General features: G+C 34.2%; 2 protein-coding genes across 8 annotated transcripts; one reads left to right on the forward strand and one right to left on the reverse strand.

Annotated features, from left to right (window-relative positions):
• On the reverse strand, positions 3,368-6,707 carry LOC105178560 (uncharacterized protein At5g43822). Its single transcript, XM_011102057.2, has 6 exons — positions 6,433-6,707; positions 6,200-6,318; positions 5,407-5,586; positions 4,809-4,865; positions 4,068-4,135; positions 3,368-3,729 (listed from the first exon to the last, which is right to left on the reverse strand). The coding sequence occupies exons 1-6, from the start codon at positions 6,562-6,564 to the stop codon at positions 3,686-3,688; spliced, it is 600 nt and encodes a 199-aa protein (XP_011100359.1). The 5' UTR covers positions 6,565-6,707; the 3' UTR covers positions 3,368-3,685.
• On the forward strand, positions 9,045-13,899 carry LOC105178570 (putative pentatricopeptide repeat-containing protein At5g06400, mitochondrial). 7 transcript variants are annotated; one of them, XR_002288258.1, is made up of 4 exons: positions 9,045-12,258; positions 12,403-12,494; positions 12,634-13,455; positions 13,556-13,899. XR_002288258.1 is itself a non-coding variant. In XM_020698743.1 (2 exons), exons 1-2 carry the CDS (start codon positions 9,091-9,093, stop codon positions 12,406-12,408), a joined length of 3,174 nt encoding a protein of 1,057 aa, XP_020554402.1. In that variant the 5' UTR covers positions 9,045-9,090; the 3' UTR covers positions 12,409-13,899. The 7 variants fall into 7 exon arrangements, 1 of the variants encoding a protein (XP_020554402.1); XR_002288260.1 differs by having other exon boundaries at positions 12,639-13,455; XR_002288261.1 differs by having other exon boundaries at positions 13,330-13,455.

Consider the following 13,899-nt stretch of genomic DNA (forward strand, 5'->3'; position numbering starts at 1 on the left):
CATCTGTATATATAACCCCCCACCTACCCTGTCTTTTTTGTTTAGAATAATTGGACTGTGTTTAGAATAACTTCTACTTCTGTAATGAAAATAAGAATAAATTTTCATTACAGGCAGTTAATTTTTTAAAAAAAAAATTGATATAATTACAAATATTTTTTTATAATTTGAAAGTTTATTAATATCCTTTAACTTTAACGTTCGTCCATTTCATTAGTCTCTATTAGATTTCTATCCAATATTTTATGATAAACTGACCAAAATGTCATACACAATTTGTAGATGAGCCATTTTTTTGTGCCAAGTAAAGACCGAACAGGACAGGTTGTAAACCTATGACTTAAGCATCTAACTTCTTCATTCCAATAACATTGCATATACATATCTTTTGTCGATCTTGCAAGAATTTGTAGAGACCATGAGCAGTGAGATTGAGGCATTGGAAAAGAATAGTACTTGGTAATTAACCACACTACCAGATGGTAAATGTCCCATCTGCTGCAACTGGGTTTATCAGCTTAAATTGAAGGTGGATGGTAGTGTGGATCGATACAAAGCGAGGCTAGCGGCCAATTATACCAAACAGTTTTTTTCCGATGGCCAAAGCGGTACTGTTAGGTTATTCTCGGCCATTGTTGCACCCCGCGATTAGCCCATTCAACATTTGGATATTAAATAATGCCTTTTCTATATGGTTCTTTGGACGAGGATCTTTTTATGCTACCTCCGAATAGGCCTGTCAATGGACTGGTAATATCCAAATTTATACCCAATAATTTTATGTTAGATCAATACCCAGATTCAATCAGTTTATGTTATACCCAACACGGACCCATACCCACTGAAATAAGTGGTATGGGTAGGGTCTAGATTCTAAACTACTCGTGGGTATGGGTATTGAATGTGTAAAATCTAATGATATAAAATTTTATCGAATTTGGAAATTTTTTATATATCAATCAACTCGATTTACTTATCATTTAAAATTTATAAATTTTGTGCATAGTATATTAATTTTTTTACATATCGATATTTGAAAAAAAAAATACACACACACAAGTTTGTCATCTTTGTTTTCGTAGTGGCACCTCCAAATTAAATTTATGATAAAAACTAATTTGAATGTAACAAGAAAAAGAATGAAAAAATACATAAAAAAATTTAAATTAGTTATGCTCGACTAATATATGGAACTGATAAAAGTTTTTTGAATTTGAATTAAAAAAAAAAACTCATTAAATTAATATTAAACGCAATTTTAAATGGATAAAAAAATTATTTCAAAGTTACAATATGATTTTCATTATTGATTGTGTAATTGATTAATAATGGTTAATTATTTGAACAAAAATCCATATTATTATTTATATTACAACGATGTTTAATTTGCACATGTAAAAATTTGGAATAGCTTCTAATTTATTTTATCGATTGCAAGTTCATAAAATATTTTTCTAAAATTAATTTAGTATTAAGTTATGATGATGATATTATAGAAAAGCATATAATTGTTTCTTTCATTTTAACATAGGTAAGATATACCCATATCGAACCCAATTATTTTGGGTATAATATGAGTAAGAACCAATAGGTGTTGTATGGGTAGGGTTCGGGTAGGATATATAAATAATAACTATAGGTACTTATTGGTTCCGGGTAGGATAATGCCTACCTCCGGTAGTGATGACAATGGGGCGTGTTTAGGGCGGATTTGCTTGGACTCAAGCCCACCCCGCCCCGCCAATACCTCGGCCCCATCCCCCCCCGGTCCGCCCCACCACCCCGTCCGGGATTGCCCTGCCCCACCCGATTTAAAATTTTTATTTTTTAAATTAAGTAATATAAATTTAAATTTAATAATTTAACGTAATATTTTTTTTATCTAAAACGAATTATATAATACATATAATATATTCAATTAATTTTTTGTATAAGTAATACTAAATATCATTGTAAATTTAGGTACTTTAACATAGCTTTTTTTTTAATCTAAAATAAATTATATAATACAAATAATATATTTTCAACTATTTTTCTTTTGGTATTTCATATATAGAGTTGGATATATGTAACATTATTTAAAATTTTACCTATAATATTATAATTTTTTATTAATATGTATTATATATGAATAAATAATAAAAAAAAATAGGCCGGGGCGGGTCCAATATAAAACCCGTAACCCACCCCCGGACCTAGTTGGGTCCAATATTTTAGGACCCAAACCCTGAGTACCAAACTCGCCCTGGGATGGGGACTCAAAAAATCGAGTTCAATTGCCATTCCTAACCTTCATATAGTTATTCCATTCAGACTGGAGTTGTATGAAATTGAAACGATCGATCAATGAGCTTAAACAAGCATCACCACATTGGAATTTGAAGTTCACCGCCAAGCTTGGGGATTGTGGTTATGTGCAATCTGCACATGACCATTGTTTGTTCACCAAGGCCCCTGACCCTGGTTTATTGGTTTAAGTTGACGATATTTTGCTTACCGGACATTCCATGCATCTTATACAAGATGTTAAAGAGTATCTGCATAATCTTTTCACGATTAAAGATATTGGGAATGGCAGATATTTTCCTAGATTGGAAATTGCTCGATGGGTCTTATGTTGCTCAAACCAAGTATGTGTTTGACATGATTAAGGATACTGGATTGTTGCACACTAAGGCAGCCTCTACTCCTTTTCTCCAGGGCTTGAAACTAAATGCTAACAATGGTGCATTATTACAGAAAATTGGTCGGCCGATTATTATAATTGAGCTTTCACCTGGCCTGATATTTCTCACAGTGTGCAGCAGATGAGTCAGTTTTTAAATCATCCATGTGAGGCTCAATGTTCTGCTCCCTTGCATGTGGTTAAGTACCTTTGGCCTGAAGGCTTATTGTGCTGTGAACTTGATGCTTATATGGAGGGATTTTTGGCTTCCTCTCATGTTCGGGTTCTTCTCAGCTGGCTGATGTTTTTGCCGAGGTGACGGTGTCCAAGCCAATCCCACTTGTCGAGGGGACATAGTGATAACTGTTTCCCATGGACATGGAGCTGGACTTCAGCTGATGCAGGCTGATTGAGAAACCACATTTTACTTGCATACGATTTCATTATACGCGTTTCTGTTGCTCTGCTGTTTACCTGCTCATATGCCTTATCATTTGTTCGTTGTATGATTGGTCCACATCATTCAGATTGTTAGCGGAGGGAGTCAGAGAAGTTGGTGGCTTTTCACGTGTATATAAGCTGGAGTTTTTCCCTCCATCAATTCATAACCCTCAATACAGAATACTGAAAATCTTTCCAAGTTCATGGCTTCTTTTCTCTGCATTTTTTCTTCTGTTTCCAAGTATTTCAACATTCGATTTCTTGCTTCCGGAAGTTCAGTATAACCGTTTCAAAAGGTAAAAGTTACACAAGTTACAGTCATAAACTCAACAAGAGTTTCTTGCAACATATTCTACAAATGGGCAAGGATGATGATCTTTACCACGGTCTTTACAAGAGATCTGGTTGAGGATATATCCGTTCTTAATGTTCGAGGTGTGATAAACTGGCAGCTTCTTTCAGCCACAATGTAGGAGATTCACCAATTCTTTAAGTAGTTGAATGCTCTTGATCTTCCTTCTTTGGGATTTCCTTGGAAATAAATGTCATTTTATGTAATGATCAGTGATGTGGTACGTGTCAAGAGATTTCTTCCGCAAATACAATGTCGTATATGAATTGCACTGGAGGGAATGGAAGACGAAAACATGAGTCAGAAACATGAGATAAAATACGATGCAACAACAAACTCAACCTATGCATTTAAACTTTGGAGCATTATAGTAAGACTCAGCCCCGTTTGATAATTCCACAAAAAATAATTTTTCATCCTAAAATACAAATCTGAGTCGGCATGCATGCTTGTTTCAGCTTATCCTTTGAATTTTTGAATATTTGATCTCCATAAGAACTTCTGACCTAGTTATTGGATGTCATGAATCATGTGCTGAACTATAACTATTTACGTTTTAGGAACTACAAGATATATTTTTACATCAGAAGTTTCAACTTGAATCTTTACCTTCCTCTCGGGGAATATTAGGTTGATCAACCAGGAGCTGTTGAAGGGCGACTAAATCACCGCTTTCACTGAAACGAAATAAAGCCACAACGAGCTGAGACAAATTAATAAAAATCTCGTAGAATCCAGAAGCACCAAATTATAGGAAAGGAGGATAACAAAAGCAAAGAGGAAATGAACAATAAAATAGAATCTCAGGCTGATAGACCTAGGAATTAGTATCACAAAAAACAGGAGTATAAGCTACGTTGTTTGAAAATACAGGTTTGGACCTTCATACGAAAAGTTGAGGGCAGCCTCAATCTTCTGAGATTGACTTGTATGGACGGGAATATACACTGATTAGCAGTTAGTTGAAGGCAGTTACAATGATAGGAATACAGTCATGTCTGGTCAAACAGAACATGAAATCTCCAAAGTCATTGAAACATGGAAGGTTAAAAGTTTTTCATTCAGTTCATTGTTCATCGGCATGCATCAAGTCTTCCCTTTTTGCCTAAGCTAGACATCAGACCTTCACATCAACTAATGTATGAAACTACACATAACCCAGAAAATGTGTAAAATTCCCAAATCTTGATGCAGTGCTGTAAAGCTGAAAGAAAACTTTCTAACTTTTTCTCATAACGTGTTCCAAGTTAAAGAAACAAAATGACTTAATATTATTCTTTCAGAAAGGGCTTAAGAAAAAAGCACAGGGTCTAGCTATATGGTACTAAAAAATGCCTTTGGTTAGCATACCTAGGTTTCAATGCAAGAGCTGGAAGTGCTGATACTACAGATAATTTAAGAAGGTACCTGCAAGAAAATAAGATGCAACTTAGTATGAGTAAGTTCATATTTACATCCACCAAATATAACAATTAAGGTTACACACATTTATTGTCCATTCGTTAAGTGTTTCATATAACTAACTTCCTCAAAATTATTAGTAGGAGATTTGACCAGAACAATCGAAAACCACGAATACATAATCTTCAGAAAGGAAATTCTAACTTCACTGCTCTTCCTTAAGATCAGTTCTTTGGTATATCAGTTTCGTGGAAAAAACTAGTTCCTAAAGAGTAATTATGTCTATTTCGCTTGGGCGGTTAGTTGCTAAGTATACTAAAGCTCAGATATAACAGCAGATTCCACAATGAACTTTATCAAATCAATAAATAAAGAACCTCGAACAATTAGACGATTGTATTTTTCAATGTAACAATTAGACTAACATTTTTCAAGATATTCCAAGAAAATGTTAGTGTATTATCAATTGCTGCTTTCATATTGAGCACCTAACATGGTAAAAAAGAAGAAACAAAATTAGTAACATATAGTTTTCAGGGACCCTTACTCTGATTGATGCATCTCCTCAAGAAGCCTAAGCCCATCTAAACATTCTGCAAGTGTTGGTTTTACGCCAACCCGTTGCTTCAATTGTTTTGCTGTTGGCTGGGAAGACCCCGCTTTCACAAGTTGCCTGCTATCACGAACTATCTTCTCAAGGGAAGAGACAATTCCATGAAATTCTTCCCTGGATAAGAATGATCAAAACAAAGGGGAAAACACAAATCACTATCCTGCTACTGTATTCATCAACTTCCAGATTCCATTGCTCAACATAAAAAACTTACTGCTTGTTATGCAAAAGCAATGTAATAAAAATCATTGCAGACAAGCAGCTAACACCTCAAGTGGCAACAACAAATAACTGAAACCGAGATATTGACTTTGAATTAATAAAATGCATAGAATTTGGAAAAGTGGAATAACAACTTGTGAACACTTAAAAAGAGCATTAGTGAACAATTTTTCAGTTATTATTTGAATACAGAAGAACCACAAATCCAAAACATAATCTTTATTTCCAATGCCACAGGACTGCAGTTATTGCACAATCAACAATTCAAGCCAATAGAAAGCAGAAAACGAAAACAAACGAGAGAGAGAGAATAGAAAAAAGACTCATGCCTAGCGATTTTAAATTAAATGTATGCACTGAAATTACACTACATCAGATAAAAGCCCCAGGTTCATCCGTTGATCCAAATTTACCATCCTCAAGCAAGAATAAACGAGAAAATAGTTCACAACAACATAAAAATGAAAAAAAAGGGGGAAAAAGGACAATGAGAAGAGGGAACTACATAGTCTTGTTAATTGAGAGTAAGATGGTTTGCAGGGACTCCATTTGCTTTGCCAATACAGCATTTTCTATGTCCTCGACACATTTCAAAGCCCCATAGTTCCTACAATCTTGGATCACCTAAACAACAAATTACCAAAACAACAGTTTCAGAATAAGAAAAATGGAAAAAAAAAAAATTAACGTGTTCGTGTGTGCAAATCCGCAGAGAGAGAGAGAGAGATTTCGCAAAACCTGCAACCTCTGAATGATAGAAGAGGCGTTAGAGAACTGAGAAATGAGGCGCGACTGAAGCTCATCCCACCGGCACATTTCATCCTTTACTCTCCTGAATTTCTGCTGATACTTTTTCACTATCGACTCCATCTTTCTCAGTCAAACCTCCTGTAATAGGATGGATTTCCGGCCGAGAAACTCAGCTCCGGCGGCGGCGGGAAGAGAAGAAGCCGCAATCAGAGAGGTTTGGAAGTTAAGAGGCATGAGGGTCGGCAAACATCTCTTTGTCGCATTTCAGGTCCTTTGTTAAGAACGCGTTTTTATTTTTATTTCCAATTATTTAGTTTTAAGTGAGAAAATGCATTTGTATTTTTGCATAAATTTTTATGTATAATGAAATTATATTTATTCATTGCTAATGGTATTAAATCAATGTATAATTAAAAATATATATATTATTATTCTATTAAGGGGATATTAGTAATAGTTTCTACTTTTATTCTTAAATGAATTGTAGAAAACCAATGATGTCTTTATCTTAGTCCGATGATTAAGGTTAAAGTTGAGGTTTTCGAACAAGTTTAAAATTATGGGTTCGAGTCCCATCGAATGTATGGGTATTTATCTCAATATATATGTATTGTTGTAATTTATTTATCGTTGTTAATCATATCGATATATTTATTGATTAAAATATAGCCCAACATATCGAGATAGGTTATTGTAATTTATTTACCGTTATTGAAAAAATATAGAAAATAATTTGTTGCAGTAGTAAAAGTTTTAAGTGTTGAAAACAAAAGTAAAACGTGGGAGGAAAAAAAATTGAAGTTGGAATTTTATGTTACATTTTGATTGATGGATTTGAAGTTATGTATTTTAAATTTCTAATAACAATTTTTTTTAATTTGTTTGAACAATATTAATTTAAGGGATGTTTACGCTCCCTTTGAAAAATTATATCTAGCACTCTTGATATTTGCTTTCATCTAACAAATAAGTGCCGTGTAAGTTAAAATTTTGAATTTGCTGATATTAACAAAACAATAAAAAAAATCTATATTAATCCCCAATAAAATTATTATTGATTTAATGCGGGTCAAATAAATCTTTTTTTATGACCGAATTACCCTCATATATCTTCATGCGTTATACATGTGAAGAAGTATATTTTCACCGTTCGCGTTATAAGAACAATTCAGTCCGGAAAAAAATTATTTGACCTGCAATAAAGCAGTAGTCATTCAATTAAGAATAAATATTACTTTTCATTTATTTTTTTTATTAACGTCAGCAAATTCAATCAATTTTGACTAACAATAAGACTTATTTGTTATATAAAAGCAAAAATCAGGAGTATTAGATGTAATTTTTCAAACCACATGGGATCTACGTGTAATTATACCAAACCTAATGGGAGGGGAGTGTAATTATCCTTAAATTTAAAGGATTTCAAATATTTCAAGGGATAATTGAACGCCCCTTCTCTGAGATTTTGGTATAATTACACGTATACCCCATATAGTTTGAGAAATTACATATAGGACCCATGAGATTTGCTTCTATCTAGCAAATAAGCCCCTTTCGTTAGCTAAAATTCACGAAATTTGCAGATATTAACAAAAAAAATTAAATGAAAATTGATATTTACCCTTGATTGTTATTACTAATTTATTGTAGATCAAATAATTTTTTTCGAACTAAAATATTCTTATAATGGTGAAGATATACCTCCTCATATGCATTAACGCGTGAAGAAATATGAGAGTGAAAGTAATTTACTATTACTGACTTTTTACAGGCCAAATAATTTTTTTAAGACTAAACTACCATTACAACAGTATAGATATACCTCATCACATTCATAAATGTATGAAGATATATATTTGATCTGAAATAAATCGGTAATAAGTCAATCAGGAGCAAATATAAACTTTTATCCAATTTTTTTATTAATATCAATAAATTCGTTAAATTTTGACTAACAAATGAACTTATTTGTTAGATGAAAGCAAAACCTATGAGTATTAGATGTAATTTTCCAAACTACATAGGATTTACGTGTAATTACTTCAAATCCCGAGATAGGGAAGTGCAATTATCCCAATTCTTTAATATGTATTCATTTGAATTTTTTTCACCAAACTATTCTTTCAAATTTAAATTCAAAAATTCAAATATAATTTTAAGTTGCATTTGAATTGAAAATTTTAAAATTATATATTTCAAATTCTTAATAACCAATCATTTAAATTTATTTGGATAGTTCTAAATTAAGAGAATTTCAAATCGTTTAGTTCTAATTTTGAATTATATTTTTTTTAATATTAATAAATTTTAAATTCTTCTAATATAAAGGTATTTAAAATTCTTTCTTCAACTCCAAATCCAGGAATACATACATTTGGATTGATGGATTTACAAAGAATTTGAAATCAAAATGTAATCTTGTGGAAAATAATTTAATATTTACAATTTTATTGCTAAAGTGTGAAGAAAAATTATATTTAAATTAGTTTAATTTAAATAATTCAAAAGTAAAAATTATAAAATTAATAATATTATGAATTTATATTCTATAATAAATAAGCTGCTAAAAGGAAGGGTCCGTTCTCGTATTCATGAGACAGGAAAGGAAGCCTTTGCAAATTCAAGAACAATTGTTATCAACCAACGATGAGGTACTTATTTAAGGCTGGAGTTTTAAATTCAAATTCTTGCAATAATGTGCTCAATTCTCATTTTCGTGCACCTGGAGTTGTTCAAGTTGCTTCCCATTCAAACATGTCATCAAAATCGGTTCAAAATTCCAGAAAGATTGATAAAAATTCCGACCTGGATAGCCCCAGAGAGCTACAAAGTTTTGGCCCACTCTTCAACGAAATTCTTGGGATTTTAGGAACTGAAAATATTGCAGCCGAAAAAAACGCGCCATATGGATTTTTAGTATCCAAGGAAACGCAGTTGAGAGGCAATATGGAAAGTGCAGAAACATCAGTGTGTCAGCTGCAAAGTGCTTGTCAAAATGCCGACGAGAAAAGAGACCATGGAAAGATGGGAAATTTGGTGTTAGAAAATAACGGGAGTGGAATATCGGATGAGATTGAAGTAAAAGATGTTAGCCCAATAGTTCATAAGGTGACTGAGATTGTCAGGAGCGAAAATGGCTTGCTCTCGATGGAGGAAAGGCTGGAAAATGCTGACTTGGACTATAACGAGAAGGTCGTTGAGAAGGTACTGAAGAGGTGCTTCAAAGTTCCACATTTGGCTTTGAGGTTTTTCAAATGGGTGAAATTCAGTAAAGGGTTTCACCACACAGGGAACACTTTTAATACTATGATAAATATAGCTGGGGAAGCCAAGGAGTTTGGTTTGATTGAGGAATTAGCTGAGGAAATGGAGAAGAATTCCTGTAAGAACATTAAGACGTGGACTGTTCTTGTGTCTCATTATGGGAAAGCAAAACTGATTGGCAAAGCCCTGTTGATGTTTGAGGAAATGAAGAGTGCTGGAGTTAGACCTGATGCAATTGCCTACAGAGAAATGCTGCGTGCGCTATGCAGTGCTCGAAAAGCTGACCTTGCTTTGGAGTTTTACAAGGATATGGTGCATAATGAGGTGTCATTAGATGTGGCATTATATAAACAATTACTTAAATGCTTTGCATTGTGTGGAGATGTTGCTGCAGTGCATTTTGTTGGTGAAAACATGGTAAGACTTTCTGAGATTCCCGAACTTCACACTTATACTTTGATGCTGAAGAGTTTCTGTATTGCAGGGAGAATCAAAGAATCGTTAGAATTAATTCGTGACTTGAAGAATAAGAATATCATCCTTGACACTGGAATTTTTGAGACATTGGTGAAAGGACTTTGTAGCAGAGATAGGATTGCAGATGCAATAGAGATACTTGAAATAATGAAGAGAAGGGATGTATTTAATCAAAATATATATGGAATTCTTATAAGCACACATTTGAGAAGAAATGAAGTCTCCAAGGCATTTAATCTTTTCCAAGATGCAAAAGAATCTGGAAGTATCTCAGTCTCTACCTACACAAATTTGATGCAACACCTTTTCTGGAAGAATGAATTTGAAAAAGGCTTGGAATTGTACAATGAGATGCTTGCAACGGGGATCCAATTAGATAGTGTAGCAATAACTGCTGTTGCTGCTGGTTATCTTCGGCAAAATTGTGTTTCTGAAGCATGGAAAGTGTTCAAGAGTATGGATGAGAAAGGAATTAAACCAACTTCCAAATCATATACAATATTCATAAAGGAGCTGTGTAAAGTTTCTGACACAGATGTGATCGCCAAGGTTTTGGATGAAATGGAGGCTTGCAAAGTAAATGTTCGAGATGATATCTTTTGGCAGGTAACATCTTACCTTGAGAAGAAAGGAGACATAGAAAAGCTGAATAAGCTAAAGCAGATAAAGAGAGGTTTTACCTTTTATCCTAGAGGTGGAGAGGAACTAGATGCTGATGAATGCAATCGACTGGAACTTGCAGGAGAATCAGAATCCATTCAACTAGTTCAGAAAAGGTTGTCGGATTCCTTTCCAGAGTCTGCATTGAAATTATCCAGAAATACTGATATGCAAGAAGTTTGCCAAATCTTATCTTCCTCAACTGATTGGTGCTCTATACAAGAGAAGTTGGAAGAACTTTGTTTCCAGTTTAGGCCTGAGCTTGTTGTGGAAATTTTGCGTAAATGCAGTCTTAATATAAGTACTGCCTTAAAGTTTTTCTCATGGGTAGGGAAGCAAACTGGTTATAGTCACAATGAACAATCATACAATATGGCCATGAAAATTGCTGGTCAAGGCAAAAACTTTAAACAAATGAGGAGCCTCTTCTATGAGATGAGAAGAAGAGGTTGCTCAATAACATCTGATACATGGACAATCATGATAATGCAGTATGGTCGAACAGGGTTGACAGATATTGCTTTGAGAAACTTCAGAGAGATGAAACTTAGCGATTGCAAACCAACAAAAAGCACATACAAGTTTTTGATCACCACTCTGTGTGGGAAAAAAGGTAGGAACGTTGATGAGGCCATCAAGATATATCAAGAAATGGTTCAAGTTGGTTGTGCTCCTGATAAAGAGTTGGTTGAAACTTATGTTGGCTGTTTATGTGAAGTCGATAAACTATTAGATGCGAAAAGCTCTATTGAATCTTTGCATAAATTTGGTTTCTCAATTCCACTATCTTACTCATTGTATTTCAGAGCTCTTTGCCGGGCAGGGAAGTTGGAAGATGCTTTAGCCTTGATGAATGAAACTGGCCCTGAAAGGAATCTTCTGAACCAGTACACATATGGTAGCTTGATTCATGGTTTGTTACGGAGGGGACAATTAGAAGTGGCATTGGCAAAGATGAAAGATATGAAACACCTCGGGATCCATCCTACTGTCCATGTATACACAGCTTTGATAATTCACTTTCTTAAGGAGAAAAATATAAATAAAGCTTTGGAAACTCTAGAGGAAATGAAAGAAGGGGGTTGTCAGCCTACCATTGTCACTTATTCAGCTTTGATGTCTGGATATGTGAGATTAGGGCAGGTTATTGATGCTTGGAATGTTTTCTATCATGTGAAACAGAATGGCCCATCACCCGATTTTAAGACTTACTCTATGTTTATAGATTGCCTCTGTAGAATAGGCAAGTCTGAAGAAGCCTTCAAACTTATTTCTGAAATGCTGCAGGATGGGATTATTCCGAGTACAATTAACTTTCGGAATATTATATATGGTCTAAATAGAGAAGGGAAACCAAATTTGGCCCATGTTGTACTAAAGAAGAAGTTGGATATCAAAAGAAGAAGAAAAATGGTAAAAACAAGCATTTACTCTCATTCTCTTGCTTTCTCTCAACATAGCACTTTGATATTCTTGTCATGTTTTTCATATATCCCTCTTGCAGCATCTCAAATATTTGCCAATCAATGATAAATATATTTATTTATATATATGCAGGTTTGATCCTGACATATGCTTTAGGAGGGCTTTGACATCTAGAACTTTCTGTCAGTGAAGAACTTGATGCAGCCATAGTTTCAGGGATCAAGGTAATATATTGTGCTAGTCTGCATTTACTTCGATAATAATGAAGCATGCTTGGTTCATTTTCCTTTAAAATTATCAGCTCTTGCTATTGTTTTCTCCCATACTAACTGTGGTTTTAAATACCATATGTTGCATCTGAAGAATAGAGAAGAGTCCTGGTCAGATTTAGCGACATCTTTTTCGATATCGTGTGCTGTATTGTGCTTTGGTCAGATGCATTAGAATGGTGCAAACACAAGTTGAATGTTCTATATGAATTTGGTCCTACCAGAAATGGTCATTAAATCAAAGGTCATCCATCCCTGTGGAAAAGGATAAGCAGATCCATGACTACAACATCAAAGACATGTCAGAAGCAAGCAAGTAGTCACATGTCTCCTCTTCCCACTTTTCAGTTTTGTAGTTTCTTGGTCTTTGTGCTCTAATGATGAATACCTCCCAAGAAGCTCTTCTACATTCACGTTGCCTTTATTTTACAGCATATTCCGAGGCCGATCACATCAATTCACTTTACCTCATCATGAGTTGGATTAGCAGAAGAGAAAATATCGATATTATAGTAGTATTGGCAGAAGAAAAATAGTGAAATTCTATTTCCACTGGTCAGTCAACTACAGACATACTCATCTCTAATAATGCAATATTACAAGGGAAAGCTGAACCATATTTTGTTAATTCGTGTAGAATATGCAATATTTTTGTTTTACTGGAACTATTCATCATCCCCGCCTTCTAAAATTTAAGATCAAACTGGTAGGAACCTGAGATGTTATACGATAAAATCTTCCAAGGCATAAACTATTACTGTCTCTTTCAATTTGTATCTTCTTGTCTCAGTGCAAGGAGGTTCAACTTTCTGTTGCCTTGCCTGCTTTGTTTTTAGTCTTGCTGCAAAGGCTGCCTCTCGAAGTTGAAAAAATGAAAATGAAAGAAAACGCTGCTGCAGCGGAATCGATAATATCAGTAATATCCTTATTTTCCTTTCCAGATAATCTTTCGGTTGCAAATTGAAATTCTCATCTCTTCTCATTGTCTTTGTGTTCTTTTGAACTAATTCTTTCAGTAGTTGGAGCAGATGGGATTCCTTCAAAGATCCACATGAAGCTGACATATTGTCACAGAGCTGCTCAAGTATGTAGCAAGTCTCCCATAAGGTAGTTAAAGAGACAAGAAAGCCCCTACTGGTTTCAGGCTCACTGGATTTTCCAGTGGAATTTTGACTGGGATTTGCTTCAGGTGCAAGTCCCCCATCATGTTTCTCTATTTAAAGGGCGCAAAGTGCCAAAAATGCAATTTACGGATGTATAGGTGCCAATTGCCCATCTACATTGGTATAATATGTTACTGAAAATTAACCAATATTCTCTTGAAATTGGGAATCATGCCCAGTTAATTTATCATATTGTG

This window comes from Sesamum indicum, linkage group LG2 (assembly GCF_000512975.1).
Source record: "Sesamum indicum cultivar Zhongzhi No. 13 linkage group LG2, S_indicum_v1.0, whole genome shotgun sequence".
Classification (NCBI taxonomy): domain Eukaryota; kingdom Viridiplantae; phylum Streptophyta; class Magnoliopsida; order Lamiales; family Pedaliaceae; genus Sesamum; species Sesamum indicum.

Bases quoted from the DNA above. Each gene is read 5' to 3' on its own strand.
- LOC105178570 (XM_020698743.1), top strand. From the start codon at position 9,091: ATGAGGTACTTATTTAAGGCTGGAGTTTTAAATTCAAATTCTTGCAAT.
- LOC105178560 (XM_011102057.2), bottom strand. From the start codon at position 6,564: ATGGAGTCGATAGTGAAAAAGTATCAGCAGAAATTCAGGAGAGTAAAG. The intron at 5,587-6,199 runs GTAGTTCCCTCT...ATTCTTATCCAG, and splicing joins CTCTCAATTAACAAGACTAT to GGAAGAATTTCATGGAATTG. The intron at 4,136-4,808 runs GTATGCTAACCA...ATTTCGTTTCAG, and splicing joins GCTCTTGCATTGAAACCTAG to TGAAAGCGGTGATTTAGTCG.